Source organism: Rhinopithecus roxellana, chromosome 10 (genome assembly GCF_007565055.1).
Source record: "Rhinopithecus roxellana isolate Shanxi Qingling chromosome 10, ASM756505v1, whole genome shotgun sequence".
NCBI classification, from domain to species: Eukaryota; Metazoa; Chordata; class Mammalia; order Primates; family Cercopithecidae; genus Rhinopithecus; species Rhinopithecus roxellana.
The window spans coordinates 55,044,206-55,071,271 of NC_044558.1; the positions used below are offsets into that span (position 1 = coordinate 55,044,206).

The window sequence follows — 27,066 nt, forward strand, 5'->3', positions numbered from 1 at the left end:
GTGTAATTGAAAGCTACTGGTTCAGGCCAGGTGTAGTGGCTCATGCCTATAATCTAAACATGTTGGGAGACCAAGGTGGGAGGATTGCTGGAGGCCAGAAGTTCGAGACCAGCCTGGGCAAAATGGCGAAACCCTATCTCTACAGAAAATGCAAAAAAGTTAGCTAGGCGTGGTCGCACGTGTCTGTGCTCTTAGTGACTCAGGAGGCTGAGATAGGAGGATCACTGAGCCCTAGAGGTGGAGGCTGCAGTGAGCGGTGATCACACCACTGCACTTTAGCCTCTCAGAGATAGAAAAAAAGAGAGAGAAGGAGAGAGAGGGAGAGGGAGGGAGGGGGGAGGGAGGAAGGGCAAAGAAAAAAAAGAAAAGAAAAGAAAGAAACTGGTTCAGTTTTACTAGCTATTCAGGAAGAAATGTTCAGTAGGTAGGTGGATATAGAGATTGGCCCAGGCTGGAGATGTAGACTTGGGTGTCACTGGCATTTAGGTGGTAAATGAACAACTGGAGTAGGTAAAATTTCCTAAGGAGTACAATGAACAGAGGAAAAGGCCAGGGTTGCGTGGGGAAGGGGTTTATGCCCCAACTTCTACCCCCAGTTTTCCTCTTTCTCGTGCACCTTTCTGGCTATCCGTGTGACACTGTCTCTGCTTCTCTCCACACAGGGTCCATGCCTTCCTAGAACAGTGGGGTCTTATTAACTACCAAGTGGATGCTGAGAGTCGACCAACCCCAATGGGGCCTCCGCCTACCTCTCACTTCCATGTCTTGGCTGACACACCATCAGGGCTGGTGCCTCTGCAGCCCAAGACCCCTCAGGTAGGGTGAGGTGCTATGGGGACGGGGCAGGGTTGGGAAGATTGGGCTTCTTTGAACTTTTCTTTTTCTGGTTTTTAGGCTAATGGTTCAGGAGTGTTTTGAGGCTTCTTCCTTTTCCATGGGATGCAAAGGGCCACAGGAATCAGCCCCATGTGTTTAGCACCCTCTCTTAGCCTTTGTACCTAAGGCTGTAATTGCTGAGGGAGAAGAGATTATCCTTTTACTCAAGGAGCAGACAGGCTAATGTAGGGGATTCAATAGATAGTAAAAAATGGCTTAAAATTAACTTGCATGAAATTTTTAAACTTTGTCATCTTTGCCACATTTTTTCATTTTTGCCTCATAATTATCACTTTCTTTTTTTTTTTTTTTTTTTCCATTTTCACTTCATCCATTATAAAATTTAGGAAGAAGGTTATGTGGCTTGCCCAAGGTCACAGAGTACCAAATCTAGGATTAGAACGTAATTGTCCAGCTCCTAAGAGAACCTGTAAAGATAATGTGAATATATATGGATATCATGCCAATGACATGTCTTACTAATCATGAAGGGAACATGGAACAGTGGCATGAGTGCCCCCAGAGCTTGCGGGCCGCCCAGCATTTGGTCTTGAGGCCTCCAGGGCCTTGGCCTGGTCATTTCCTGCCCAGCCTCCATGACGCCAAGCTCTGTCCCCCAGGGCCGCCAGGTTGATGCTGATACCAAGGCTGGGCGAAAGGGCAAAGAGCTGGATGACCTGGTGCCAGAGACGGCTAAGGGCAAGCCAGAGCTGGTAGGTGGGGTGCAGACCCTGCTGGGCTGCTCATTTGCCCCTTTATTGGGGGGCCCCTGCCCGGGAAGAAGAGACATGAGAGCAGAGGAACTACAGCAGTAAGGGAGGAAGTCCCACCCAGGGGTGTCCCTGGCTTTGGGAAAGAAGCTCCTTCTGTCTGTTTTTTCTCTCTGTCAGCCCCTGGCTCCCAGTGGTCACTTGTACTCACCTCTTTCTTTCCCTCCACAAATAGCAGACCTCTGCTTCCCAACAAATGCTCAACTTTCCTGACAAAGGCAAAGAGAAACCAACAGACATGCAAAACTTTGGGCTGCGCACAGACATGTACACAAAAAAGAATGTTCCCTCCAAGGTAGGAGGTGGGGGCCGACTTTAGGGGTAGAGAATGCTCACTCCTCAGAGGTCACAGGCTCCTCTCTTCTGACCTGCCTGTGTTTCCCCTGCAGAGCAAAGCTGCAGCCAGTGCCACTCGTGAGTGGACAGAACAGGAAACCCTGCTTCTCCTGGAGGTAATTGGGGCAAAGAAAAGAGTTTTTCTCTGGAAACAGAAGTGGGCTCCGTGTAGAGGCTCACACCTGTAATCCCAGCACTTTGGGAAGCCAAGGCAGGAGGATTGCTTGAGCCCAGGAGTTCGAGATGAGCCTGAACAACATAGTGAGACTCTGTCTCTATGAAAAATTTTAAAAATTAGCCAGGTGTGGTGGCACACACCTGTGGTCCCAGCTACTCAGGAGGCTAAGTGGGAGGATTGCCTAGGAGGTCAAGGCTCCAGTGAGCTGTGATCATACTACTGCACTCCAGCGTGGGTGACAGAGTGAGACAAGACCCTGTTTCAAAAAACAAACAAACAAAAAAAGAAAACAGACATGTTGAAGTTGCTGGCCACACTTGTGAGTGAGGAGAGATCGTGGAGTTTGGCATGAGCAGAGCATGATCTTGCCCTGTCTCTCCCGTTCCCAATGCCTGTTGCACCTGCCCCAGGGACCAGCTCCAGGCTGGGGATTTGGGCCATTTCATTAACTTCATATCCTTTCTTAGTGCTACTTCAAGATCCCTCTTGGACCTAGCAGAGTACACAAATACCAGAACATAGAGAGCTTTGAAACCAGCTGCCCTTAGTAGGATGGGGGGAGTCGGCCTTCGAGAAAAGTGGCTAAGTAAGCGGAGTTATGTCTCCACCACTACCACCAGGCACTGGAAATGTACAAAGATGACTGGAACAAAGTGTCCGAGCATGTGGGAAGCCGCACACAGGACGAGTGCATCTTGCATTTTCTTCGTCTTCCCATTGAAGACCCATACCTGGAGGACTCAGAGGCCTCCCTAGGCCCCCTGGCCTACCAACCCATCCCCTTCAGTCAGTCGGGCAACCCTGTTATGAGCACTGTTGCCTTCTTGGCCTCTGTCGTCGATCCCCGAGTCGCCTCTGCTGCTGCAAAGTCAGCCCTAGGTAATGGGGGTGGGCGGTTCCACCTGGCCTTCTTAGTTTGCTTTTGAAGGGCTAGTTACTCAGACTGAATCCTCTCAAGTTTGGCTGCCCTGCTGGCCTTGTCTGTGCGGGCCTCAGCTCAGGCATCTGTCTAGGCTCCATGCTGGCTTAGATGAAGACATGGGCTTGTGAGTAAGCTTTTGCAGGGATTGCCAGAACTGTCCCCCTGCGCCACTCCCAGCCTCATCCTTTCTGGGTCTTACAGAGGAGTTCTCCAAAATGAAGGAGGAGGTACCCACGGCCTTGGTGGAGGCCCATGTTCGGAAAGTGGAAGAAGCAGCCAAAGTAACAGGCAAGGCGGACCCGGCCTTCGGTCTGGAAAGCAGTGGCATTGCAGGAACCACCTCTGATGAGCCTGAGCGGATTGGTAAGGCCAGGCAGGTTCCCACATTTCTTGCCTTTCACAAGAGCCGGAGCCACCCTGGCCTCCCTGTGCCATTTCTGCCTCAAGTTGGCATCAGAGCACAACATGAATGAGAAAATCGGTAGGGTTTTTATTTTCCCCATGAGTTTACCTCAGGGGCTCTGGACCCCTACTGGTCCTCTCATGAAGATTTTGGGTAGAAAAATCTTGGCTTGTAGAAGGGGCTATTAGAAAAGTCTTGTGAAGGCCGGGCGTGGTGGCTCACGCCTGTAATCCCAGCACTTTGAGAGGCTGAGGCGGGTGGATCATGAGGTCAGGAGTTCAAGACCAGCCTGGCTAAGATGCTGAAACCCCGTCTCTACTAAATATACAAAAATTAGCTGGGCGTGGTGGCACGCACCTGTAATCCTAGCTATTTCGGAGGCTGAGGCAGGACAATAGCTTAAACCTGGGTGCCAGAGGTTGCAGTGACCCAAGATCAAGGCCACTGCACTCCAGTCTGGGTGACAAAGCAAGACTTCGTCTCAAAAAGAAAAAAGTCTTGTGAAGGCTGGGCACAGTGGCTCATGCCTGTAATCCCAGTACTTTGGGAGGCTGAGGTGGGCAGATCATTTGAGCCCAGGAGTTTGAAACCAGTCTGGGCAACGTGGCAAAATCCCGTCTCTACAAAAAATACCAAAAAAATTAGCCAGGTGTGGTGGCGTGCGCCTATAGCCTCAGGTACACAGGAGGCTGAGGTGAGAGAATCACTTGAGCCCAGGAAGTCAAGGCTGCAGTGAACCATGATTGTGCTACTGCACTTCAGCCTGGGTGACAGAGTGAGACCCTGTCTCAAAAGAAAAAAAACAGGTGTTATGGAGAAGCTGGGTGCAGAGGCTCACACCTGTAGTCCAAGCTGCTCAGGAGGCTGAGGTAAGAGGATTGCGTGGGCCTAGGAGTTTGAGACCAACCTGGGCAACACAGCAAGAGCCTGTCTCTAAAAAAAAGAAGAGTGTTAGACACAGACAGACGACTGTGTATTAGACATTTCCTATTTTCCTTTCCCATGGGCCCAGAGGAGAGCGGGAATGACGAGGCTCGGGTGGAAGGCCAGGCTACAGATGAGAAGAAGGAGCCCAAGGTACAGAGGGATTGCTGGGAGCTGCAGGGGCTGCGTGCAGCACTGTGGTGATGGGGGAATTGGCCTTGTTCAGCTTAGGTGGGCAAGGGCTGGTTTTGGACAGGGTTGTCTCCTAGAATGAAATCACCTCCGAAGTAAGAGGAATAAATTTAGTTCCCTGTCTGGCCCCTCTGTGTGAGAACTAATCACCCCAATCCCTGATAACTCTCCTTTTCTGTCACTGGAATTTCAGGAACCCCGAGAAGGAGGGGGTGCCATAGAGGAGGAAGCAAAGGAGAAAACCAGCGAGGCTCCCAAGAAGGATGAGGAGAAAGGGAAAGAAGGTGACAGTGAGAAGGAGTCTGAGAAGAGTGATGGAGACCCAATAGGTGAGCCTCCCACAAGGGTAGGTGGGGGTGCAGGGAAGAGAGGTGAAACTGTGGGCTAACTTAACCCTTGTCCTGGCCCAGTCGATCCTGAGAAGGAGAAGGAGCCAAAGGAAGGGCAGGAGGAAGTGCTGAAGGAAGTGGTGGAGTCTGAGGGGGAAAGGAAGACAAAGGTGGAGCGGGACATTGGCGAGGGCAACCTCTCCACCGCTGCTGCTGCCGCCCTGGCTGCTGCCGCAGTGAAAGCCAAGGTGAGGCCAGACCTTGAAGACCTCAGGGAAGAAAATGCCCACTTCTCTAATCTCATGTCACTTAGAGGAAATCCTTCCTCACTCACACCTTAAATAATGCTGACCTATTTATTTTTTATTTTTAATCTCTGGAGGAGGTAAAGTTGGTCATCCCTTCTCTAAGCTTTAAAAAATATGTCACGATTGGGCCTGTTTTCAACCCTGTCGGTATTTCATTCCGTGTTACCCTTTGCCATAGTATCTCCATGTTCTTTTTTTGAGACAGAGTCTTGCTCTGTCAGATCTCGGCTCACTGCAGCCTCCACCTCCCAGGTTCAAGTGATTCTCCTGCCTCTGCCTCCCGAGTAGCTGGGATTACAGGCGCACAACACCATGCCTGGCTAACTCTTTGTATTTTTAGTAGAGACGGGGTTTCACCATGTTGACCAGGCTAGTCTTGAACTCCTGACCTCAGGTGATCCACCCGCCTTGGCGTCCCAAATTGCTGGAATTACAGGTGTGAGCCACCACACCCAACCTCCATGTTTTATTTATTTATTTATTTATTTATTTATTTATTTATTTATTTATTTATTTATTTATTTTTTGAGATAGAGTCTCACTCTGTTGTCCAGGCTGGAGTGCAGTGGCACAATCTCGGCTCACTGCAACCTCCACCTCCTGGGTTCAAGCGATTCTCCCACCTCAGCCTCCCGAGTAGCTGGGATTACAGGCACTTGCCACCATGCCTGGTTAATTTTTGTATTTTTAGTAGAGACGGGGTTTCACCCTGTTGCCCCAGGCTGGTCTCGAACTCCTGGACTCAAGGGATCTGCTCGACTCAGCATCCCAAAGTGCTAGGATTACAGGCATGAGCCACCCCACCTGGCCAAAATAATTTAATTTGTTAAAAGGCTGGCCACAGTGGCTCACACGTGTAAGTAATCCCAGGACTTTGGGAGGCTGAGGCAGGTGGATCACCTGAGGTTGGAAGTTTGAGACCAGCCTGGCCAACATGGTGAAACACTGTCTCTACTAAAAACACAGAAATTAGCCGGCGTGGTGGTGCATGTCTGTAATCCCAGCTACTGGGGAGGCTAAAGCACGAGAATTGCTTGAACCCATGAGGCGGAGTTTACAGTGAGCTGAGATCATGCCACTGCATTCCAGCCTGGGCAGCTGTCTCAAAAGAGTGAGACTGTCTCAAAAGAAAAAAAAAAAGACACGGTGGCTCACACCTATCATCCCAGCACAAAAAAAGTCAAGCCCTTTCACCATGAGTTGTTACCACAGCAAGTTTGTTCTTATACCTGCCAGCATCCACCCTACCTTTCTTCTGTATTGTCTTCAGTTGGGTCCTCCCACTGATGTGTTGTCTCATTCCTCCTTCCCTAGCACTTGGCTGCTGTTGAGGAAAGGAAGATCAAATCTTTGGTGGCCCTGCTGGTGGAGACCCAGATGAAAAAGTTGGAGATCAAACTTCGGCACTTTGAGGAGCTGGAGACTATCATGGACCGGGAACGAGAAGCAGTGAGTAGCAGGAGCCCTAGAACCCTGCTGTGCTGTCCCTCAGTTTAAAATCAGAGGGGCGTGTGTGTGTGTGTGTGTGTGTGTGTGTGTGTGTGTGCGCGCGCGCACGCATGCGCGCGTTTCAGTGAAAGAGATATAAGCAACAGCGGGGAAAGCCTGAGACTGACAGGGCTTCAAAGCAGAGCAGGACAGGAGTAGGGCAGCCAGTTAAGGACAGTTAAGTGGTCTCACAAGTGAAGTCTGGGGACTGAGGTCCCACAGAAGGTCAGCTCCATGAGGCAAGGACTCTAGTTGGTTGTTTTGATTGCTGCATCACCAGGTCCTTGAACAGTGCTTGACCCATAGTAGACTCAAATAGTGATTGAGTAAATGGGCTTAAGGAACGATGAGAGAGAGGGTTAGGGCCTCAGATCCAGGAGGTGAACTTGGAAAGGGAATGGAACAGACATAGTGTTGAACCATTTTATCTTTGGAGGACACTAAAAAGAAACAGACGATAGGGACCAGGCATAGTGGCCCACATCTGTAATCACAGTACTTTGGTAGGCTGAAGCAGAGGATCACTTGAGCCCAGGAGTTCAAGACCAGTCTGGGTAACATAGTGAGATCCCTGTCTTGACAATTTATTTTATTTATTTATTTATTTATTTATTTGAGACAAGAGTTTCGCTCTTGTTGCTCAGGCTGGAGTGCAATGGTGCGATCTTGGCTCACCACAACCTCTGCCTCCTGGGTTCAGGTGATTCTCCTGCCTCAGCCTCCCCAGTAGCTGGGATTACAGGCATGTGCCACCATGCCCAGCTAATTTTGTATTTTTTTTTTTTTTTTTTTTTGAGACGGAGTCTCGCTCTGTCGCCCAGGCTGGAGTGCAGTGGCCGGATCTCAGCTCACTGCAAGCTGTGCCCCCGTGGGTTCACGCCATTCTCCTGCCTCAGCCTCCGCAGTAGCTGGGACTACAGGCGCCCGCCACCACACCTGGCTAATTTTTTGTATTTTTAGTAGAGACGGGGTTTCACCGTGTTAGCCAGGATGGTCTCGATCTCCTGACCTCGTGATCCGCCTGTCTCGGCCTCCCAAAGTGCTGGGATTACAGGCGTGAGCCACCGCACCCGGCCTTGTATTTTTAATAGAGATGGGGTTTCTCCATGTTGGTCAGGCTGGTCTCGAACTCCCAATCTCAGGTGGTTGGCCCACCTCTGCTTCCCAAAGTGTTGGATTACAGGTGTGAGTCACCATGCTTTTTTTTTTTTGAGATGGAGTCTCACTCTTTCGCCCAGGCTGGAGTGCAGTGGTGCAATCACAGCTCACTGCAACCTCCGCCTCCTGGGTTCAAGCAATTCTCCTCCCTCAGCCTCCCAAGTAGCTGGGATTACAGGTGTATGCCACCATGCCCAGCTAATTTTTGTATTTTTAGTAGAGACAGGGTTTCACTGTGTTAGCCAGGATGGTCTCAAACTCAACCTTAGGTGATCCGCCCGCCTCAGCCTCCCAAAGCCCTGGGATTACAGGCAAGAGCCACCGTGCCCAGACCAAAAAATTTTTTAAAATAAACAAATTAGCCGGGCGTGGTGACGTGAGCCTGTGGTCCCAGCTACTCAGCAAGCAGAGGTGGGAGGATCGTTTGAGCCCAGGAGGTCAAGGTTGCACTGAGCCATGTTTGCACCATTGCACTCCAGCCTGGTTGACAAAGTGAGACCCTATCTCAAAAAAAAAAAAAAAAAGAAAGAAATAAAAGATAGGGATCTCAGAGAACTTAAGGTTTAATGATAGACATCAAATGAATATACAATATGGAGACATCAGAAACAGTTAAGAAGGTTTAAAGTATCTGACAAATTCACGTTAAGAGATTGCACATCGGCCGGGTATGGTGGCTCATGCCTGTAATTCCAGCACTTTGGGAGGCTGAGGCGGGTGGATCACAAGGTCAGGAGCTCGAGACCATCCTGGCTAACACGGTGAAACCCTGTCTCTACTAAAGAATAAAAAATGCAAAAAATTAGCGTGACATGCTGGTGCACACCTGTAATCCCAGCTACTCGGGAGGCCGAGGCAGGAGAATTGCTTGAACCAGGGAGGCGGAGGTTGCAGTGAGATCACACCACTGTACTCCAGCCTGGGCAACAGAGTGAGACTCAGTCTCAAAAAAAAAAAAAAAAAGAGAGAGATTGCACATCAAGTTTCTAAGTCCTGAGATCATAAAATAAAGCTAAAGCTCAGAGGCAAATGAATTGATCTGGGATAGCTTCCTGAGAACAGTGAGTTTTTAGTGAATTTTGAAGTAAGAAAAGAACTTGAGTTGACAAAAGGAACTGGAAGCATTTTCCAAAACAAGGTAATGGCAAGTTCAGAGCTTTGTAGCTGAAGTGAACTGGGACCAGGTTAAAGTCATTGCAATAAGAAACCATGTAGGCACCCAGGAGACATAAAGGTCATGGGAATTTGCACGAAGTGGGGTGGGGAGGACAGAGGAGGCACAAGCGTAAGATGTAGATTTTGGGAACCTTCTGATTGAGAGGCAGGATCTTTCAGAAGAAGACAAAGCAGGGGTCAAGGCATTTGCCTTTGGGATCGGCTGAAAATTGGATAACAATACTCAATTGGCACTGGCAGCTGGAGTATCAGAGGCAGCAGCTCCTGGCCGACAGACAAGCCTTCCACATGGAGCAGCTGAAGTATGCGGAGATGAGGGCTCGGCAGCAGCACTTCCAACAGATGCACCAACAGCAGCAGCAGCCACCGCCAGCCCTGCCCCCAGGCTCCCAGCCTATCCCCCCGACAGGGGCTGCTGGGCCACCCGCAGTCCATGGCTTGGCTGTGGCTCCAGCCTCTGTAGTCCCTGCTCCTGCTGGCAGTGGGGCCCCTCCAGGAAGCTTGGGCCCTTCTGAACAGATTGGGCAGGCAGGGTCAACTGCAGGGCCACAGCAGCAGCAACCAGCTGGAGCCCCCCAGCCTGGGGCAGTCCCACCAGGGGTTCCCCCCCCTGGACCCCATGGTAAGTGTTATGTTCCAGAACTTTTGTTGACTAGAAGAATCCAGGTGAATGTCTCAGTTCCCCACAAAGGGAATACAAGATGAGTCTGGAGATGAGGTTAGCCTTAATTTCTATAGATGGGCCTATGTCTCTTAGGCCCCTAAACCAGCAGGAATCCTTCCCCAAACTCGAGAGCTTTGGAATTTTGTTCACTTACTCTAGTGTCAGAAAAAGGGAAGATGGTGCCAAGGAATGGCTAGATTATCCTTGTTTGTAAAAGTGAGTTATTCTTTGGGAGGCAGAGGCGGGTGGATCACGAAGTCAAGAGATCAAGACCATCCTGGCCAACATGGTAAAACCCCATCTCTACTAAAAATACAAAAATTAGCTGGGTATGGTGGTGGGCGCATGTAGTACCAGCTACTCGGGAGGCTGAGGCAGGAGATTGCTTAAACCTGGGAGGCGGAGGTTGTAGTGAGCCAAGATAGTGCCACTGCACTCCAGCCTAGCGACAGAGTGAAACTCCGTCTAAAAGAAAAATAAAAAAGAAAAGGTGAGTTGTTAAGCAACATTTTATACCTAACTTTCTCCATCTCTCATCTTTATTCTCAGGCCCCTCACCGTTCCCCAACCAACAAACTCCTCCCTCAATGATGCCAGGGGCAGTGCCAGGCAGCGGGCACCCAGGCGTGGCGGGTAATGCTCCTTTGGGTTTGCCTTTTGGCATGCCGCCTCCTCCTCCTCCTCCTGCTCCATCCATCATCCCATTTGGTAGTCTAGCTGACTCCATCAGTATTAACCTCCCCCCTCCTCCTAACCTGCATGGGCATCACCACCATCTCCCGTTTGCCCCGGGCACTCTCCCCCCACCTAACCTGCCTGTGTCCATGGCGAACCCTCTACATCCTAACCTGCCGGCGACCACCACCATGCCATCTTCCTTGCCTCTCGGGCCGGGGCTCGGATCCGCCGCAGCCCAAAGCCCTGCCATTGTGGCAGCTGTTCAGGGCAACCTCCTGCCCAGTGCCAGCCCACTGCCAGGTGAGAAGGGGCCAAGAGGGGAGAAGGGTGAGGGAGAGGGGTCCACATGGAGGGAGGGTGAGCGGGCAGGTGGGGAAGAGGTCAGGTACTAGACTTTCCACAATCTTTTTTGAACACTCTGGTAAAATTAGAATACAGGAGGAAGGGCCTCTTTGGCTGTCCTCCACCAGTCCCCAGCCTGGCAGCTGCCACCTTTGGGATGGTATTGGGGCCTTTCACTGGTGGGTCATGGAGCAATCCTGTGGCAGAGAGCATCTCAGTTGTAAACTTGAAAAGCAGCTGTTTGCATGATGATTGATTATCATCCCTTTGCTTATTCCTATCACGTTCAGATGCCCCATTTAGAGAGTCTCCTTTCTATCAGTTTTTCTCAGTATGAGGTAGAAGAGGGTGTTGGGAACAGAAGTTGAACATTGTGGGTACCTCATTCATCCACCCAACCACTGCATGCCATGCCTGGTTCTGTCTGTGTTGGTCTGGGTCTGGAGCCCTCTCTCCTGCGCACTCTAACTGATTCATCTTACTTTTCTCCACAGACCCAGGCACCCCCCTGCCTCCAGACCCCACAGCCCCGAGCCCAGGCACGGTCACCCCTGTGCCACCTCCACAGTGAGGAGCCAGCCAGACATCTCTCCCCCTCACCCCCTCTGGAGATCACGGTTCCAGGAACAGCCCTTCCCCCACCACTGGGACCCTCCCCAGCCTGGAGAGTTCATCACTACGTAAGGAAAGCTCCTTCCGCCCTTCCAAAGCCCTCACCATGCCTAACAGAGGCGTGCATTTTTATATCAGATTATTCAAGGACTTCTGTTTAAAAGATGTTTCTAATGTCTGGGAGAGAGGATAGGATGGGAATGCTGCCCTAAAGGAAGGGCTGGTGAAAGGTGTTTATACAAGGTTCTATTAACCACTTCTAAGGGTACACCTCCCTCCAAACTACTGCATTTTCTATGGATTAAAAAAAAAAAAAAAAAAAGTAGATTTTAAAAAGCCACATTGGAGTTCCCTTCTACCCACTAAAAAATAACCAATTTTTACATTTTTTGAGGGGGAGTGAGTTTTAGGAAAGGGGAATTAAAATTCCAGGGAGAGCTCTGGGGATAGAACAGGGTGCAGATTCCGTCTCTCCCCAAGCCCCTTTTTAGTGACTGAGTCAAGGCCCCAGCTCCCCTACCCCCACCCTACACTGAGCTTATTCGAGTTTATTCGTACTAATGATCCCTCCTGCGGCTTCCTCATTGTTGCTGTTGTAGGCCACCCCAGCTCAGCCAATGATTCTCTTCCCTCTGAATGTCAGTTTTGTTTTTAAAAGTCACCTGCTTAGTTGATGTCAGCGTATGTGTATTTGGTGGGGAAAACCTAATTTCGGGGATTTCTGTGGTAGGTAATAGAAGAAAGGGCAGTGGGGGCTGTTCTCCTTCCTTCCCTGGGCTGTATCCATGGACTCCTGGAAGGCGCAGAGAAGGGAACTGTAAGAGGATGCGAAGTTTTAAAACCTGAAATTGTTTTTTAAAGCACTTAAGCACCTCCTTATTATGACTTGGTGGGTCACCCCTTAGCCTCCTCCCTCTCCCACCAAGACTGTGAGAACTTCAGCTGATAGCTGGGGGCTCCCCAGATGAGGATGCAGGGATTTGGGAGCAGTGGAAGAGGGTGCCCAACCTTGGGCTGGACCAACCCTTGGCTCGGAGCTCAACTCTGCTTCCTTCATTCCTGCTCCACGTCCCAGCTCCTCCCCTGTGACTGGAAGGCAGGTGTGCCTCCAGGTTCTGCACTGGTTCTTCTTGGTTCCTCCCGCCAGGCCCTTTGTTCCTTATGTCCCCGTGTTTCTCTCCCTCTGCGTCTTAGCACCTTTCTTCTGTTCAAAGTTTTCTGTAAATTTTCTTTTTCTTTTTTTCTTTTTTTTTTCTTTTTTTTCTTTTTTTTTTTTTTTATAAATTAATTTGCTTTCAGTTCCATCTTGTGGGTGCATTCTGTGTTCTTCTTACCTGTGGCTGTCAGGCAGGGGGATTGGGATTGGAGCAGCTTTCCTGGAGTCCTTCACAGCGGCGTTTACCTGGGCCGGAGAGACATTCTGCAAGCCACAGACAGGGCCTACAGACACTGCGCCTCCCCACAAAACATGAACAGCAGCATAGATGTCAAGACTATGTGCTGGTATAGGAGCAGAGGCTCTCACCTGCCCTAAAGCTGTTGAAGACTTGGAAGGACATTCCCACAATAATGGAATTTTGTGTCTTTATCCCTTCAGAAGTAGTGGTTTCGCTCCCCCTTACTGTAAAGGGAGGAGGCGGCCCCGCACCTTCTTTTGCTGGTATTGGCCCTTCGCCCTGCTAAGGTGATGGACAGGCTTAGGCGGTGCTAATAATGGCCTGGCTTTAGCTCCAATAAACACTCCACAGGCTTCCCCACAAAAGGCCTTATTGGGAGCTTGGGAGGACGGGGGCCAGATTTAAGGAGCTGGAAGGCTAGGAGAAGACAGCCTGATATGGAATGGAACAGGGATGGCCAGCCTTGGTCCTACCAGGATCTAGGTAGGACCAATCTAGGTGGGAGATTTCCTAATCTCCCAAGAGGTAGCTTGTTTAAGATGGATGAATGGGGCCAGCAGTTTTTAAATGAAGCCCAGACGGCTAGTACAGGGCCTTCCTTCCTCAGCTTTCCTCAACCCCTGCACCATTGACCTTGGACTCTGCCTCAGGGCAGAAATCATCACCACCTCACCTTCTTCCCCTCTACCCTGTTCAGGAAAGAAAGCAGAACCGAACCGAGGGCCCAGAGAGCAAGTTTATTTGGTGAATGCTGACGGCAAACATCATCCAAGAGAGACAAGATGGGAAAGGTGCTGAGACAAGAGAGCCTAGGGAAACTTCAGGCTAGATACAAAATTCACACAGGGAAAGGCACGGAGTCGGGAGACTGGGAGGGTCCTCAGCCATTCAGCACCATGCGGACGAGCTCTGTGGAAAGGAAAGGTGGAATGAGCCAGGGAACAGGGCTGTGGAGGGGTACACCAAGGGCCAGGGGACTACAAGACTGCAAAGGTAGCATAAGAGGGAACATGCCCACAGCAACCAACCCTGGGGTCAGTTTGCAGAGGAGCCACCTTGAGTCTGACCAGTTCTCCCTGCCCCTAGCTCCCCTCCCACCAGCTGTTAGTCACCCACCCCACCCTGAGCAGCAAGAACACAGCAGAGGCAGAAAAGTTCTTAACTACACCTACAGCTACTGTCAGCCACTGGCGGGAGGAGAGGACAAGAGTTTTGGGTTAGGGTACCTCCAAGCTGCCCAGCAAGGGAAGGGGAAAGGACTGTTCAGCTATAGCAGCAGAATGGGGCAGGCAACCCATACCCCTCTATGCCAGCTACCCATGCTCCAGGGCCAGGTCACCCTAAAGCCAGACTGGTATACAGACTGGTGAGAGTTCCCAGACACCAGCACCCAGGGCCCTATAAGTAAAACCTCAGGGCCCATTCTAGAAGTAAGGAGCTACCTTACCCCCAGGCTGTATTCCTCTATGAGGAATCCCTCCCCTCCCTAGTCAGCTCCATGCAGAAACATGCCAGGAGGAAGGCAGATGGTAGTAGGGTAAGGGCAGGGGATAAAGAGCACAGGTTGAGGAAAAAAGAAACACTGGGGAGATCAACTAGAGGAGAGGCTGGGAGGAGCCGTACCCGCCCCATGGGCCCGTCACCCCGACAGGATATGCCTCACAAACGCTGCAGGAAGGAAGAGACATTCATGGTGAAGACAAGACACAGACATGGGGTGAGGGGTCAGGCGGTGGGGACAGACATTCCATTATTTCACTTCTCATTCCTTCCCACCCTCTACAATACTACCCCTTCCTTTCCTGTTACACCCCCCTGACCTCCCACTCCTGGGCTGGGCTGGGCAGGGCCCTGCACCTTGCCTCCTGGCTCTTTTTGGAGCCCAAGTCCAGGGATAGGGAAAGCCCCAAACACTATATTTGACCTGCCCCATACGGCTGCTTCCTCCAAGAAAGCGTAGTTCACCCCTTACCTTCATAGTTGATACAACCATTGCTGTCCTCATGCCCTGCCACCAGCATCTCTACTTCTTCCTCTGTCATCTTCTCACCTGCAGGGGGAAAGAAAGCATCTTTGGGGGGCCGGGCGCGGTGGCTCAAGCCTGTAATCCCAGCACTTTGGGAGGCCGAGACCATCCTGGCTAACACAGTGAAACCCTGTCTCTACTAAAAAAAAAAAAAAAAAAAAAAAAAAAACTAGCCGGGCGAGGTGGCAGGTGCCTGTAGTCCCAGCCACTTGGGAGGCTGAGGCAGGAGAATGGTGTAAACCCGGGAGGCGGAGCTTGCAGTGAGCTGAGATCCGGCCACTGCACTCCAGCCTGGGCGACAGAGCGAGACTCCGTCTCAAAAAAAAAAAAAAAAAAAGGCCGGGCGCGGTGGCTCAAGCCTGTAATCCCAGCACTTTGGGAGGCCGAGGCGGGCGGATCACGAGGTCAGGAGATCGAGACCCTCCTGGCTAACACGGTGAAACCCCGTCTCTACTAAAAATACAAAAAACTAGCCGGGCGCGGTGGCGGGCGCCTGTAGTCCCAGCTACTCGGAGGCTGAGGCGGGAGAATGGCGGGAACCCTGGAGGCGGAGCTTGCAGTGAGCTGAGATCCAGCCAGTGCACTCCAGCCTGGGCGGCACAGCGATCCGTCTCAAAAAAAAAAAAAAAAAAAAAAAAAAAAAAGCATCTTTGTAATTGGGAGACAAGTGAGGAATTCAGGGTGGCATCTCAGCTCAAGGACAAGGACACAGAACCTTACCCAGTGTGACAAGAACATGCCGGATTTCAGCACCCATGACGGTGCCATTTCCTTCCTTGTCAAACACCCGAAGTCCTTCGACATAATCCTCATAGGTGCCCTGGTCCTTGTTCTTGGCCACTGTCTGCAGCATGGGCAGAAAGTGCTCAAAGTCCAGCACCTTCACATTCATCTCTGCCATAAAGGAGGTGGAAGTGTCAGGCCAGAGAAGTAACACAAGTTCTCAGGACAGGGAATAATAGAGACCTCAACTGAACAGAGAGATGAGAGATGACTCCCTCCTATAAGCAGGGAAATCCATGGAAATCCATGGGATTTGCTAATCCAGACTTTGAGTTTGGGGCCTATGAGGATAAAGGGAAGCTCTTAGCTGAAGAACTGTGGGCCCATGACCACACTGAGTTGTTCTTGAGGCCCCTCACCATCACTCTTGGGGTTCCCCAGGACCTTGAGCACCTCGGCGTTGGTAGGGTTCTGGCCCAGGGCCCTCATCACGTCCCCACACTGGCTGTACAGGATCTTGCCATCACCTGTTCGGTCAAACAGCTGGAAGGCCTCCTTGAACTCTGAGGATTCAGATGAATGTCAACACAGGATTTGAGGGTTAACCCAAACCCTACCTCAGAGCCTGCTGCCCATTCAACTTTGATCATGCTGAGGAAACCAGATATCTGCACCAAACTGTACACCGAAGTCTACTTAAGAGGGATCTATTTATCTTCCTCCCAACTCAGGTGTCCTATATAGAGCCTTCCTCCCCCTCTGGCAGCCTGGTAACATCCATTTACACACCTCCCTCTGCCTGCAGCAGACCTGCCAATCTCCACTGCTGCTACTACACTTCTCAGGGCAGGAATTCGCCACCGCCCAGTCTCAGTCCTGTCCTTATAAGGAAGTGAGAGCAGCAGCCTGGGACTAGGGTCATCCCAACCTGCCACTTCGCACCCCTCCAGTACAAAGAGAACTTCCAGAGGGTAGAGCTACAGTCATATCCTTAGCAAACTCCCCTGTCCTGTCCCCATCTGCACAGAATATCAGGTCACTGCTCTACAGTGTTCACAACTGCAAGCTGGGAGGTCAGGGGCAGTTATCACAGGAGGAGAAAAAAGAAGTAGTTGATTAAGGGACAAAGGAGCTCAGGCAGCTTTATACACCCTCCCCAGACCCCACACACAGCAGGCATTAGCTGACCAAGTTTTTTCACATACCCACACCACCTAAAACTCACCCAGTGCTTGGGACTCAGATCTAGAGTGGAAGGGGAGGGAGGAAGAAAGTGAGAAAAGAAAATGGAGGATCCAAAAGAAGAGAAAATAATCCAGGGGGTAATCCCATAGGGGTGCTAAAGAGATGATAGATTAAGATTAGAGGATAGGTGCTGGGGGGCGGGTGTCCCTCTCCCTAAGGGTGACCTCGGTAGGGATCAGTGATAACCTACCTGCGGTCTGGTCTTCGGTGAAGTCACACTGCTCAGAGAAGAGGGAACTGGTCAGCATCTGAATGCCAATCCCCCGAGTTTCTATCCCAGCCCCACAAACTCCTGTTTCAGGCTGCAGACTCGCTTCCCCGCAGGATAGGGCCCCAGGCTTTCCAACCCCACCTCCAACCTTTCGGGTCCTCAGGTTCCCTTTGCCTCCTACCCCTGCCTTCTCCTCGCCCCCCACCCGTCTCTTCCCACCTCTCGCCCCCAATCCTGCCCATCTCCCAGGACCTGGGCCCCACCATCTTGACTGCTCAGCTCTGCGGGACCTTTTCCTGCAGTAATGGCTCCGACTCTCGGCCCAACCCTAGTCTTAGTACGTCCCAATGACGTCACCCTCAGCGGACTCAGCCAATAGGAACCGTGACCTGGGTTTATGCAGATAATTGCTACATTAGTAATGAAGTGGGTGGGGCCCGCCGTCCTTTCTCCAGCCCTACCTGGGCACAGAACCGCTCCGGGATGGGAGTGGGGGGGTGGGGCACAATTAATCTGCGCCTCCCAACAGCAGGAATATCGGAGGACTGGAAGAAGAGAGAGCCCTCTTTTCCCGCCCTCTCCTCCTAGCACCCTCCCCGTCTCCCCCTGCTCCCCCAACCATGAAAAAAATAGTCTGAAACCAAGAGAGGAACCCAGTCTTTATTTTGAAACAATAGGTGGCCTCCTGGTGGCTGGAACGTGCTTCCGCCTGCGGGGCCCAGTGTCCGGACCCCACTGGATCTGTGGAAAAAAACGAAAGTTGCTAAGCGCTGGAGCCCGCGCAGCAACCGGGCAGCAGAACGAACTCCGCTACTTTTCTATGCTGGCTGAGAAGCGCGGGAGATTTGCCTCTTAAGACGTGGTGAAGGGGTGGGAAGGCCCTACCTGTAGCACTCAGACGCTTAGGATGTGTTTCAAGAAGGCTGCAGAGAGAGGAGGCAAGAGGGGCTTTAGAAGCAGGCCTTTGGATAATACATCTGACTTTAGGTAATTCAGGGGTGCCCCCGCCCACACGCGGCAAGACGCCGGGCTCCCCTCCTCTCCCGGCCCCGCTCCTGCTTTTTTGGCTCCTCACCCTCGTAGTTGATGCAGCCGTTGCTGTCCTCATGTCCTGCCAGAACAGTCTCCACCTCCTCCTCAGTCATCTTCTCTCCTGAATCCCAGACACAACGTCTAAGGCCCTGGTTTCCCTCCTTCACTCACCCAGGCAACGCTTTTTTCCGAGACGTTGTTTCGCTCCTGTCACCCAGGCTGGAGTGCAGTGGAGCGATCTCGGCTCACTGCAACCTCCGCCTCCCGTGTTTAAGCGATTCTCCTGCCTCAGCCTCCCGAGTAGCTGGGACTACAGGCTCCCGGCTAATTTTTTGTATTTCTGGTAGAGATGAGGTTTCGCCATGTTGGGCAGGCTGCTCTTAAACTCTTGACCTCAGGTCATACACCTGCTTCGGCCTCCTAAAGTGCTGGGATTACAGGTGTGAGCCACCGCCCCTGGCTTTTTCCATGTATTTTTGTAAACAATAATATGAACATAACAATTGTAATTTTTTTTGTTTGTTTTTAGATAGGGTCTCCCTCTGTCACCCAGCTGGAATGCAGTGACATCATCATGGCTCACTGCAACTTCCACCTCCTGGGCTCCAGTGATTCACATCAGCCTTCGAAGTAGCTGGGACTACAAGTGTACACCACCATGCCTGGCTAATTTTTTTATTTTTTTGTAGAGACATGGTTTTGCCATGTTGCTCAGGCTGGTCTCAAACTCCTGAGCTCAAATGATCTGCCCACCTCCGCTTCCCAAAATGCTGAGATTACAGGTGTGAGCCACCACGCCTGGCCTTGTAATCTCTTTTTTTTTAATAGAGAATGAATCTCACTATGTTGCCCAGGCTGGTCTCGAACTCCTGGGCTCAAGCGATCCTCCTGCCTTGGCCTCCTAAAGTGCTAGGATTACAGGAGTGAGCCACTGCGCCCGGCCAGGCCACGCTGTTTTGTTTTTTGTTTTTTTTTTTTTTGAAACTGAGTCTTGCTCTTGTAGCCCAGGCTGGAGTGCAGTGGCACGGTCTCAGCTCACTGCAACCTCCACCTCCCGGGTTAAAGCGATTCTCCTGCCTTAGCCTCCCGAGAAGCTGGAATTACAGGCACCCACCATCATTTTTGTGTTTTTAGTAGAGATGAGGTTTCACCATGTTGGCCATGCTGGTCTCGGTCTCAAACTCCTGACCTCAAGTGATCTGCCTACCTCGGCTTCCCAAAGTGCTGGGATTACAGGCTTGAGCCACCATGCCGGCCTTTTTTTTTTTTTTGAGACAGAATCTTGCTCTGTCCCCCAGGCTGGAGTGCAGTGGTGTGATCTTGGCTCACTGCAACCTCAGACTCCCGGGTTCCAGCGATTCTTCTGCCTCAGCCTCCTGGGTAGCTGGGACTACAGGCATGTGCCACCATGCCCACCTAATTTTTGTATTACTAATAGAGACGGGGTTTCACCATGTTGGCCAGGCTGGTCTCAAACTCCTGAGTTCAGGTGATCCGCCCGCCTTGGCCTCCCAAAATGCTGGGATTAGAGGCGTGAGCCACTGCACCTGGCCAGGCCACACTCTTTAGAGTCTCCCACCCTGGAGACTTCTCATAGCCTCAGTCCTCAAGGGAATCCTCCCTAGTCATGGATGCTTCTTGCTTTCCATTTCACCCTAGTACTGGTGAAAGTATTGACTGACAAGGAAACAATTCCAGGAGGTTAAGAGACTTGTACCAGAACACACAACCCACACGTCTCTTCCAAAACGAAAATTCAGATTTCCTGCCTCATCCCTTTTCCTCTGTCCTCTGGAAGGCACTTTAGACTCTGGAAGAGCAAGTCCTTCAGATTCTACCCCCACAGCTCTGACCTTCTCAGTCTCCTGCTGACAACCTGCAGGATAGTAATCCTCCTGCTGGCTCTGCTTATCTGGCCAGTCTTTTTTCTGGCCCACCCCATTCCCCTCTCCACTCTAAAGGAGTTCTGGTCCCCCTTGCCTGCCTCACCAAGGGTGGTGAGAACATGTCTGAGCTCTGCTCCCATGACTTTGCCGTCCCCCTCCTTGTCAAACACACGAAGCCCCTCCAAGTAGTCCTCATATGTGCCTTGGTCCCGGTTCTTGGCCACTGCCTGGAGCATGGGCAGGAAAGTTTCAAAGTCCACACGCCGGGACTTCAGCTCTGGAGGTTGGAGAGAGATGAAGGAGAGGTCACTGTAGTATCACGTAGGACCCGGCTCCCAACCCTACCACAATGCTTTCATCCTGTTCAGCATTTAGGATATTTTCCTGCTTCTGTGTTTGACAGTTTTTGAAGTCCTGAGATCCACCTCATTCTTTGTTACCAACATCCAACTTTTGAAAACTAAAAACCCGAATTGTTCCAAGGGTCCCCTCACCATCACTCTTGGGGTTCCCCAGGACCTTGAGCACCTCGGCGTTGGTGGGGTTCTGGCCCAGGGCCCTCATCACGTCCCCACACTGGCTGTACAGGATCTTGCCATCCCCTACTCGGTCAAACAGCTCGAAGGCCTCCTTGAACTCTAAGGTATAAGGAAGGGTCAGTGTAGACACTGATTAGGGGTTCCCATCACCCCCAGACAGAAGGGAATTTCACAAACTATGTGAACAGAACAAGGGAGGAAAAGAGGACTAGTCTGGGAGGTTTCAAGGTCGGGACTGGGGTTAGGGGAATAGAAAGAGAATCTGACCAGGGGATTGGGGACTGGACAGTGGGCTTAGACCAGCTTCTCCTCACCCTCCAGCTGGTCCTTGTTAAACTCGATCTGTGGAAGAAAAAAGCAGGTGGGGAGAGATGACAGTTTATTCAGTCCCTCTCCAGCACTCCTCCCAACCAACTGGCAGCCACTTCTGAGGAGGGGCCCAAAGGGACCAGGCTGGAAGCCCAGCCACCTCAGTCCCATTCCCAGCTCTGGGCCTTGGGAGAATCCCAAGAAGAGGAATTACAGTGGGGAGGGTTTCCTGGGAACAGGGTTAATCCCATGCCACCTGTTTCCCTCCCTCCATTGCCCTGAGCCCTGCATCCCTCACATAACTGGGGGCTGAACAAAGGCTAAATTTACCCCTGGCCCCCAGCTGTGATTGTCTAACAAGTCTGTCCTCTTCAGCCTCCCCTCCTGGAGTTCAGAGCTGCAGGCCTTTTGAGTTGAATCACCAGCCAGGGGCAGGCAACAGCTCTTTTCCCTTCACCTTGAAACTGTCCTCAGAACCCAGATGTTCCCCATCTAAGAGTCCCTGCCTCCAGCAGGGGGTAAGTGAGTGTGCATGTGCTGTACACACATGGTTATAGGTTAGAGGGAGAGAAGAGCAAAGACAACAGCAGAGTCATAAGCCTGGATGCTTCCAAATGGGGAACTAAGGGAAAACCCCAATCTCATTCCAGGGTTCATTGATTCCCTACCTTCTAGATACCCCCAATCCCCTAGGCTGTACCCCACCCTCAAACCACCCCCTCCAATTCTATCTTCACTTTCCAGAGACTCACCACCACTTTGGAGAGATCGATTGGAGGCTCCTGGGTTTTCTGAGGGGCCTGGGGGACAGCTGGCTCAGCTTTGCTCTTGGCTGGAGGAGCCCCTGCTGCTGCTGCTGGCTTAGCAGCAGGTTTGGAGATGGAGGGCCCTGCCGGTTTCTTCACGGGAACATCTTTCTTGGGAGGCATGATGTCCGGTGGCCAAAGGACAGTGTGTGGACGGGGGCACCCATCTCTGTTTAAATAGCCAGGGAGTCTGGGATGTCAAGGGGCGGGGGCAGGGGCAGGGAGCCAGTTGGCTGTGGCGAGGATGAGGTAAAGGAGAGATATAACCGTCTGCCCTCACTCCCCTGGCCTCCTATGGTTCAGGACTCCTGCCCCAAGGTCTTCTTCCCTCTGTTCCCTCATCCCCAAAGGCTGTCCAGAAAAGAAAAATGTTTCCTTTAGGGGCAGGGGAGGAAGCTAGGGACTGCCCAGAATGAGAGGTAGTTAACCTCCAGGGTGAGGATAGGATGCTTGCACTGAGATGGGGGTGGTGAGTCAAAGCAGGTCATCCAGCAGCTTTAGTCTTCTTGAGGGGTGGGGTGAGGGGTAGCAGTCAGGGAGGCTTGTGTGAACTGGAACAAGTTAAAGTGTGGTCTGGGAGCAATGACAAAAACAAGCAGCCCATCTGCCCAGCCCCTCCACTCCTTTCTGACCATGGCTTTGTAAAGAGCAGGGGTAGTTAACCATAGAGTCTAATAATCCCTAATACTTGTAGTTCCTGAGCCCGCACCCAGCCAAGAATTGAAACTATTCACAGTATAAAGGAAGAATAGTCATAGAAACAGGAGTGTGACATCCCTCATTGTCTCCTAGTGCGCAGTGTTGTTTTGGGGAAGGAGTCGGGGCAAAGATCAGGTTGAACATCTGCTACCCATTCTTCCATGGAAGGACCTTCTTCCACAAGCCCACTGTCATTCAAGACAAACAAAAGGTAGGGCGCTTGCTGAACCTGTGGGGACCCTATGGTGGCACCTGAGAAGGGCGGGCTCTGGGAGATGGCTTAAATTCCCTAATCCAAGAGGATGTGGGCACTCCTATGGCCTCCATGAGTATTCACCCCACAACCAGGGGTATAATAAAAATCCTGACTCAGGGGCCAGGTCACAAACCTTGCCGGGGGCACTGGGAGAGAGTCCAAGTTGGCGGGCGTTTGGGAGTGGGGAGGGGTTGCGGCCTACTTTTGTTCTGGGGGAAATTAGGAAAGGATTTAGGTAGCATTCTGAGGAAGATAGCAGTGACTCCACTTAGGCCCCGGGGTTGATGCTGGGTCTCCCATTCGCAAAACAGTGTCTGAATCTCATTACTGCAAACTGTCCCATTTTTACAAAATACATCACACACACGACACACAGACACACACACACACACTCACGTACACCCCACTAAACCTTAAAGAAAGCGGCCCTCCTCAGCCCCCAAAAACTCACCCTGCGGGGTCCGCGTCTGGGGCTGGGGAGGGGGCGGGGCACAGCGCGGCCCCTAGCCCTGAAGGGTTAATTCCGACGGCCGCGGAGCATGCCGGGAGTCGTAGTCCCCAGCGGGCTCACGGGATACGCGGCGCTCTAGATTGCAGCTGAGGCTAGGGCGGTGGCTTCCGGCCCTTGGCGGCGCTTGGTGACTCAGTGTCCTTCTATGTCCCGGAACTGAAAGGCAATGAACAATTTCCAATCCACCCCAACCCTAAAACCCTGCAGGGTCCCTAGGGTATCCCTCCTACTTAGTCCTGGCCGGCTCCTAGTCTCGGGAGGCGGGGTGGGGGAGCGGGGCAGATGTTTTCCTGGACCTACTGCTGAAAGAACTCCGAACCAGGGGAAAGGTTGAGGCTGCAGCAGGCAGCGTGGAGGTCAGATAGCTGGAAGCACTTACGGCCCCGGGGAGAGCGGCTGCGCTCTCTTTCGCTTCCTCTCGCGGTTTGGTAGGAAAAAAAGAGGCCTCAGAATAGTTTTTTGTTTTTTTTTTTTGAGACGGAGTCTCGCTCTGTCGCCCAGGCTGAGTGTAGTGGCCGGATCTCAGCTCACTGCAAGCTCCGCCTCCCGGGTTTACGCCATTTTCCTGCCTCAGCCTCCCGAGTAGCTGAGACTACAGGCGCCCGCCACCTCGCCCGGCTAGTTTTTTATATTTTTTAGTAGAGACGGGATTTCACCGTGTTAGCCAGGATGGTCTCGATCTTCTGACCTCGTGATCCGCCCGTCTCGGCCTCCCAAAGTGCTGGGATTACAGGCTTGAGCCACCGCGCCCGGCGAGTAGTTTGTTTTTAATGAACTGGTTGCTGAAGTAAATGTTAAAATTTGCAATTAAGCCCAGTCACCTGCCCCAGCCTTCTGATCGAGGTTTCCATCCTGCGGCTGCATATGCGCCATCCTCCCCGGTCTTCATAGGTTCCTGAGCGGAGGGCTGGGCTTTGCAGACCTACTTTCTGAGGCACTTATGGTCAGCATTGGAGTTTACTGGTTCCCCTGGGCGTTGATCAGAGGATGGAAACCAGCCCGGCCGGGCCCACCTTCACTCACTGGATCAGTAAATACCCTGGTGGTGCACCTGGTGTTGGAGGCTGGGGCTGCACGGGCGTGTGAGGATTCGGTCAGAGCAGAAAACTCGGGCGAGGGCAGGGTGGTGAGGCACAGGTGAACTTTATGGGCAGTAAGTGAGGTTCACTGGTTGGGGAAAGTTTATTGGAAAGGTGGAAATGAATTGTACGACAGAAATAACGATGATAGTAAGTTAGCAACCATTTCTGGAGGCCACCATAGATCTGGTACCGATGAAGGGGCTAAATTATCTCAGAGGGTGCTCAAGTGCATGGGGTTCAGACGAGCCTGCTCATATTTGAATCCTGGTTCTACCAGGTGCTGGTTAGTGACCCTCAGCAGGTTTAGTTGTCTCTTCTGGGCCTCAGTTCCTCATCTATAAAATAATGATAATGGTACCTACCTCATAGGGCTCTTAGGAGGATTCGAAGTGTTATTATTGATAAAATAGGGCCGGGCTTGGTGGCTCACGCCTGTAGTCCCAGCACTTTGGGAGGCGAGGCAGGCTGGTCACCTGAGATCAGGAGTTCGAGACCAGCCTGGCCAACATGGTGAAACCCTGTCACTACTAAAAATGCAAAAAAAAAAAAAAAAACAAAACAAAATAGCCAGGCGTGGTGGCAGGTGCCTGTAACCTCAGCTACTTGGGAGGCTGAGGTAGGAGAATCACTTGAACCCGGGAGGTTGCAGTGAGCCGAGATTCCAGCACTGCACTCCAGCCTGGGTGACAGTGAGACTCCATCTCAAAAAAAAAAAAAAAAAAAAAAAAAACTACAAAGTTTGTAAAATAGAATAGGCCTGGCACAGCGTAAGTGCTGTATAAGTGTTTGTTAAATAACTTTCCTTTAATCTTCCCAAGGTATGAGGTCGCTGATATTTTACCCATTTTACATCAATGAAGTGAGGACCAATAGGTGTTGTGAAAAGACGGAGAGGAAGAAGGAATAATACATTTTTAAGTGGTTATAAGACTGGGAGGCCGGGCACGGTGGCTCAAGCCTGTAATCCCAGCACTTTGGGAGGCCGAGACGGGCGGATCACGAGGTCAGGAGATCGAGACCATCCTGGCTAACACGGTGAAACCCCGTCTCTACTAAAAAATACAAAAAACTAGCCGAGCGAGGTGGCGGGCGCCTGTAGTCCCAGCTACTCGGGAGGCTGAGGCAGGAGAATGGCGTAAACCTGGGAGGCGGAGCTTGCAGTGAGCTGAGATCCGGCCACTGCGCTCCAGCCTGGGCGACAGAGCGAGACTCCGTCTCAAAAAAAAAAAAAAAAAAAAAAAAAAAAAAGACTGGGAAAGGGCCACATTATGGATGCCGTTGTGTAGCTTTTTTTTTTTTTTTTTTTTTTTTTGTATTTAGTTTTTTGTATTTAGTTTTTTTTTTTTTTTTTTTTTTTTTTTTTTGAGACGGAGTCTCGCTCTGTCGCCCGGGCTGGAGTGCAGTGGCCGGATCTCAGCTCACTGCAAGCTCCGCCTCCCGGGTTTACGCCATTCTCCTGCCTCAGCCTCCCGAGTAGCTGGGACTACAGGCGCCCGCCACCTCGCTCGGCTAGTTTTTTGTATTTTTTAGTAGAGACGGGGTTTCACCGTGTTAGCCAGGATGGTCTCGATCTCCTGACCTCGTGATCCGCCCGTCTCGGCCTCCCAAAGTGCTGGGATTACAGGCTTGAGCCACCGCGCCCGGCCTGTATTTAGTTTTTTGTATTCTTTAGTAGAGACGGGGTTTCACCGTATTAGCCAGGATGGTCTCGATCTCCTGACCTAGTGATCCGCCCGTCTCGGCCTCCCAAAGTGCTGGGATTACAGGCTTGAGCCACCGCGCCCGGCCTGTGTGGCTTTTATCACTCTTGCAGACATTGATTTCAAAGATATGGCTCTTGTAATTTTTTTTTCTTTCCTTTTCCCACTTTTGGCATTTTGCCAAGTGTGAGTGGTTATGGCATCAGCTGACTTTCTAGCATTTTCTTTTCTTTTTTTCTTTTTTTTTTTTTTTTTTTGAGGCAGAGTCTCACTGTGGCCCAGGCTGGAGTGCAGTGGTGTGATCTCAGCTCACTGCACGCTCCGCCTCCTGGGTTCACGCCATTCTCCTGCCTCAGCCTCCCCAGTAGCTGGGACTACAGGCGCCCCCCAACATGCCAGGCTAATTTTTTTGATACATTTTTAGTAGAGACAGGGTTTCACTGTGTTAGCCAGGATGGCCTCGATCTCCTGACCTGGTGATCCGCCCACGTCGGCCTCCCAAAGTGCTGGGATTACAGGTGTGAGCCACCACGCCCGGCAACTTTCTAGCATTTTCTATATAGAAGTAGTACAGGGAAAAAACATTAAGACCCTTGGAGAGATTGGAAGGCTATCCTTCATTTTCTGTGCCATCCCTGTCTTGATCATAAATAACATAAACTGGACTACACGTGATCTTAACTGGGCATAGGGTGATTATATATGTGAATTATCTGTGAGAAATGCCTGTCTCTCCTATCTTCCTTCCCCACTTAGCATGTGATTTGTATATTCTTACTTTTCTTTGATTTTGTTTTTTTCTAGAAATGAGGTCTCACTGTGTTACCCAGTCTCAAACTCCTGAGCTTAAAGGATCTTCCCATCTCAGGTGCTTCCCAAAGTGCTGGGATTATAGGCATGACCTACCTCGACCAGCCCGTATATTCTTAGAGATTGCATTTTGTGGGCAGGAAGGGAGGTGAGTCTGGAGCTTCCTTGCCTTCCCTAGGCATGCCATCCTCCAGGAACCTCCACGTGTTCAGCTATCCAAAGTGGCCTGTTAGATTGAAAGAATATGGAAAGCCACTGGGGAGCTGTTCCGCAGTGCACAGGTCTATGCACACTTACCCCCAAAGTCCAAGGAAGCTAAGAGGTTGATGAAGGAGGCTGACAAATCCACTTTCTTAGAAATATTTAATAGGAATTTATGAACAGAAGCCATGTCTGTGCTTGGGTAGTGGTGAGACATGATGGTGGGTCCCCAGGACATTATCCCCTGGGGTAAGTCCTGACCCAGGACTTACCACAG

At 51.3% G+C, this 27,066-nt stretch overlaps 3 protein-coding genes across 9 annotated transcripts in view; 1 reads left to right on the forward strand and 2 right to left on the reverse strand.

Moving 5' to 3' along the window:
- The window catches only part of SMARCC2 (SWI/SNF related, matrix associated, actin dependent regulator of chromatin subfamily c member 2), a 28,416-nt gene extending 15,756 nt beyond the window's left edge, over positions 1 to 12,660 (forward strand). The window contains exons 17-29 of one of the 5 annotated variants that reach the window (XM_030939446.1): positions 663 to 816; positions 1,497 to 1,589; positions 1,822 to 1,941; positions 2,036 to 2,098; positions 2,781 to 3,039; positions 3,284 to 3,445; positions 4,498 to 4,562; positions 4,795 to 4,930; positions 5,012 to 5,178; positions 6,553 to 6,687; positions 9,301 to 9,682; positions 10,274 to 10,702; positions 11,239 to 12,660. In XM_030939446.1, coding sequence (XP_030795306.1) covers positions 663 to 816; positions 1,497 to 1,589; positions 1,822 to 1,941; positions 2,036 to 2,098; positions 2,781 to 3,039; positions 3,284 to 3,445; positions 4,498 to 4,562; positions 4,795 to 4,930; positions 5,012 to 5,178; positions 6,553 to 6,687; positions 9,301 to 9,682; positions 10,274 to 10,702; positions 11,239 to 11,315 — 2,242 coding nt within the window. In that variant the 3' untranslated portion in view covers positions 11,316 to 12,660. The remainder of the gene's footprint in view (positions 1 to 662; positions 817 to 1,496; positions 1,590 to 1,821; positions 1,942 to 2,035; positions 2,099 to 2,780; positions 3,040 to 3,283; positions 3,446 to 4,497; positions 4,563 to 4,794; positions 4,931 to 5,011; positions 5,179 to 6,552; positions 6,688 to 9,300; positions 9,683 to 10,273; positions 10,703 to 11,238) is intronic. The other 4 variants (XM_030939450.1, XM_030939447.1, XM_030939448.1 and 1 more) reach the window with 4 other exon arrangements.
- Positions 12,661 to 13,470: 810 nt separating this feature from the next.
- Positions 13,471 to 17,329, reverse strand: MYL6 (myosin light chain 6). Of its 2 annotated transcripts, XM_010377808.2 has the most exons (7): positions 17,222 to 17,329; positions 16,938 to 16,965; positions 15,922 to 16,065; positions 15,500 to 15,673; positions 14,726 to 14,803; positions 14,377 to 14,421; positions 13,472 to 13,662 (listed from the first exon to the last, which is right to left on the reverse strand). In XM_010377808.2, exons 1-6 carry the CDS (start codon positions 17,222 to 17,224, stop codon positions 14,393 to 14,395), a joined length of 456 nt encoding a protein of 151 aa, XP_010376110.2. In that variant the 5' UTR covers positions 17,225 to 17,329; the 3' UTR covers positions 13,472 to 13,662; positions 14,377 to 14,392. The 2 variants fall into 2 exon arrangements, with proteins under 2 accessions (XP_010376111.2, XP_010376110.2); XM_010377809.2 differs by lacking the exon at positions 14,377 to 14,421 and having other exon boundaries at positions 13,471 to 13,662.
- A 269-nt stretch (positions 17,330 to 17,598) lies between these two features.
- On the reverse strand, positions 17,599 to 23,510 carry MYL6B (myosin light chain 6B). 2 transcript variants are annotated; one of them, XM_010377811.2, is made up of 9 exons: positions 23,376 to 23,504; positions 22,937 to 23,152; positions 21,477 to 21,699; positions 20,730 to 20,757; positions 20,371 to 20,514; positions 19,980 to 20,153; positions 18,034 to 18,111; positions 17,844 to 17,881; positions 17,599 to 17,699 (listed from the first exon to the last, which is right to left on the reverse strand). In XM_010377811.2, exons 3-8 carry the CDS (start codon positions 21,651 to 21,653, stop codon positions 17,853 to 17,855), a joined length of 630 nt encoding a protein of 209 aa, XP_010376113.1. In that variant the 5' UTR covers positions 21,654 to 21,699; positions 22,937 to 23,152; positions 23,376 to 23,504; the 3' UTR covers positions 17,599 to 17,699; positions 17,844 to 17,852. The 2 variants fall into 2 exon arrangements, with proteins under 2 accessions (XP_010376113.1, XP_010376112.1); XM_010377810.2 differs by lacking the exons at positions 17,599 to 17,699; positions 17,844 to 17,881; positions 18,034 to 18,111 and having other exon boundaries at positions 19,810 to 20,153; positions 23,376 to 23,510.
- Between the last annotated feature and the right edge of the window lie 3,556 nt (positions 23,511 to 27,066).

What these genes read in the sequence shown, in the direction of transcription:
- MYL6 (XM_010377809.2), bottom strand. An exon ending in CACCGAAGACCAGACCGCAG is followed by an intron (nt 16,066 to 16,937) that starts GTAGGTTATCAC and finishes CTGAATCCTCAG; the next exon opens with AGTTCAAGGAGGCCTTCCAG. An exon ending in GGGGAACCCCAAGAGTGATG is followed by an intron (nt 15,674 to 15,921) that starts GTGAGGGGCCTC and finishes CCTTTATGGCAG; the next exon opens with AGATGAATGTGAAGGTGCTG.
- MYL6B (XM_010377810.2), bottom strand. Translation starts at nt 21,653, where the DNA reads ATGCCTCCCAAGAAAGATGTTCCCGTGAAGAAACCGGCAGGGCCCTCC. An exon ending in TCGATCTCTCCAAAGTGGTG is followed by an intron (nt 20,758 to 21,476) that starts GTGAGTCTCTGG and finishes TTTCTTCCACAG; the next exon opens with ATCGAGTTTAACAAGGACCA. An exon ending in TAACAAGGACCAGCTGGAGG is followed by an intron (nt 20,515 to 20,729) that starts GTGAGGAGAAGC and finishes CTTATACCTTAG; the next exon opens with AGTTCAAGGAGGCCTTCGAG.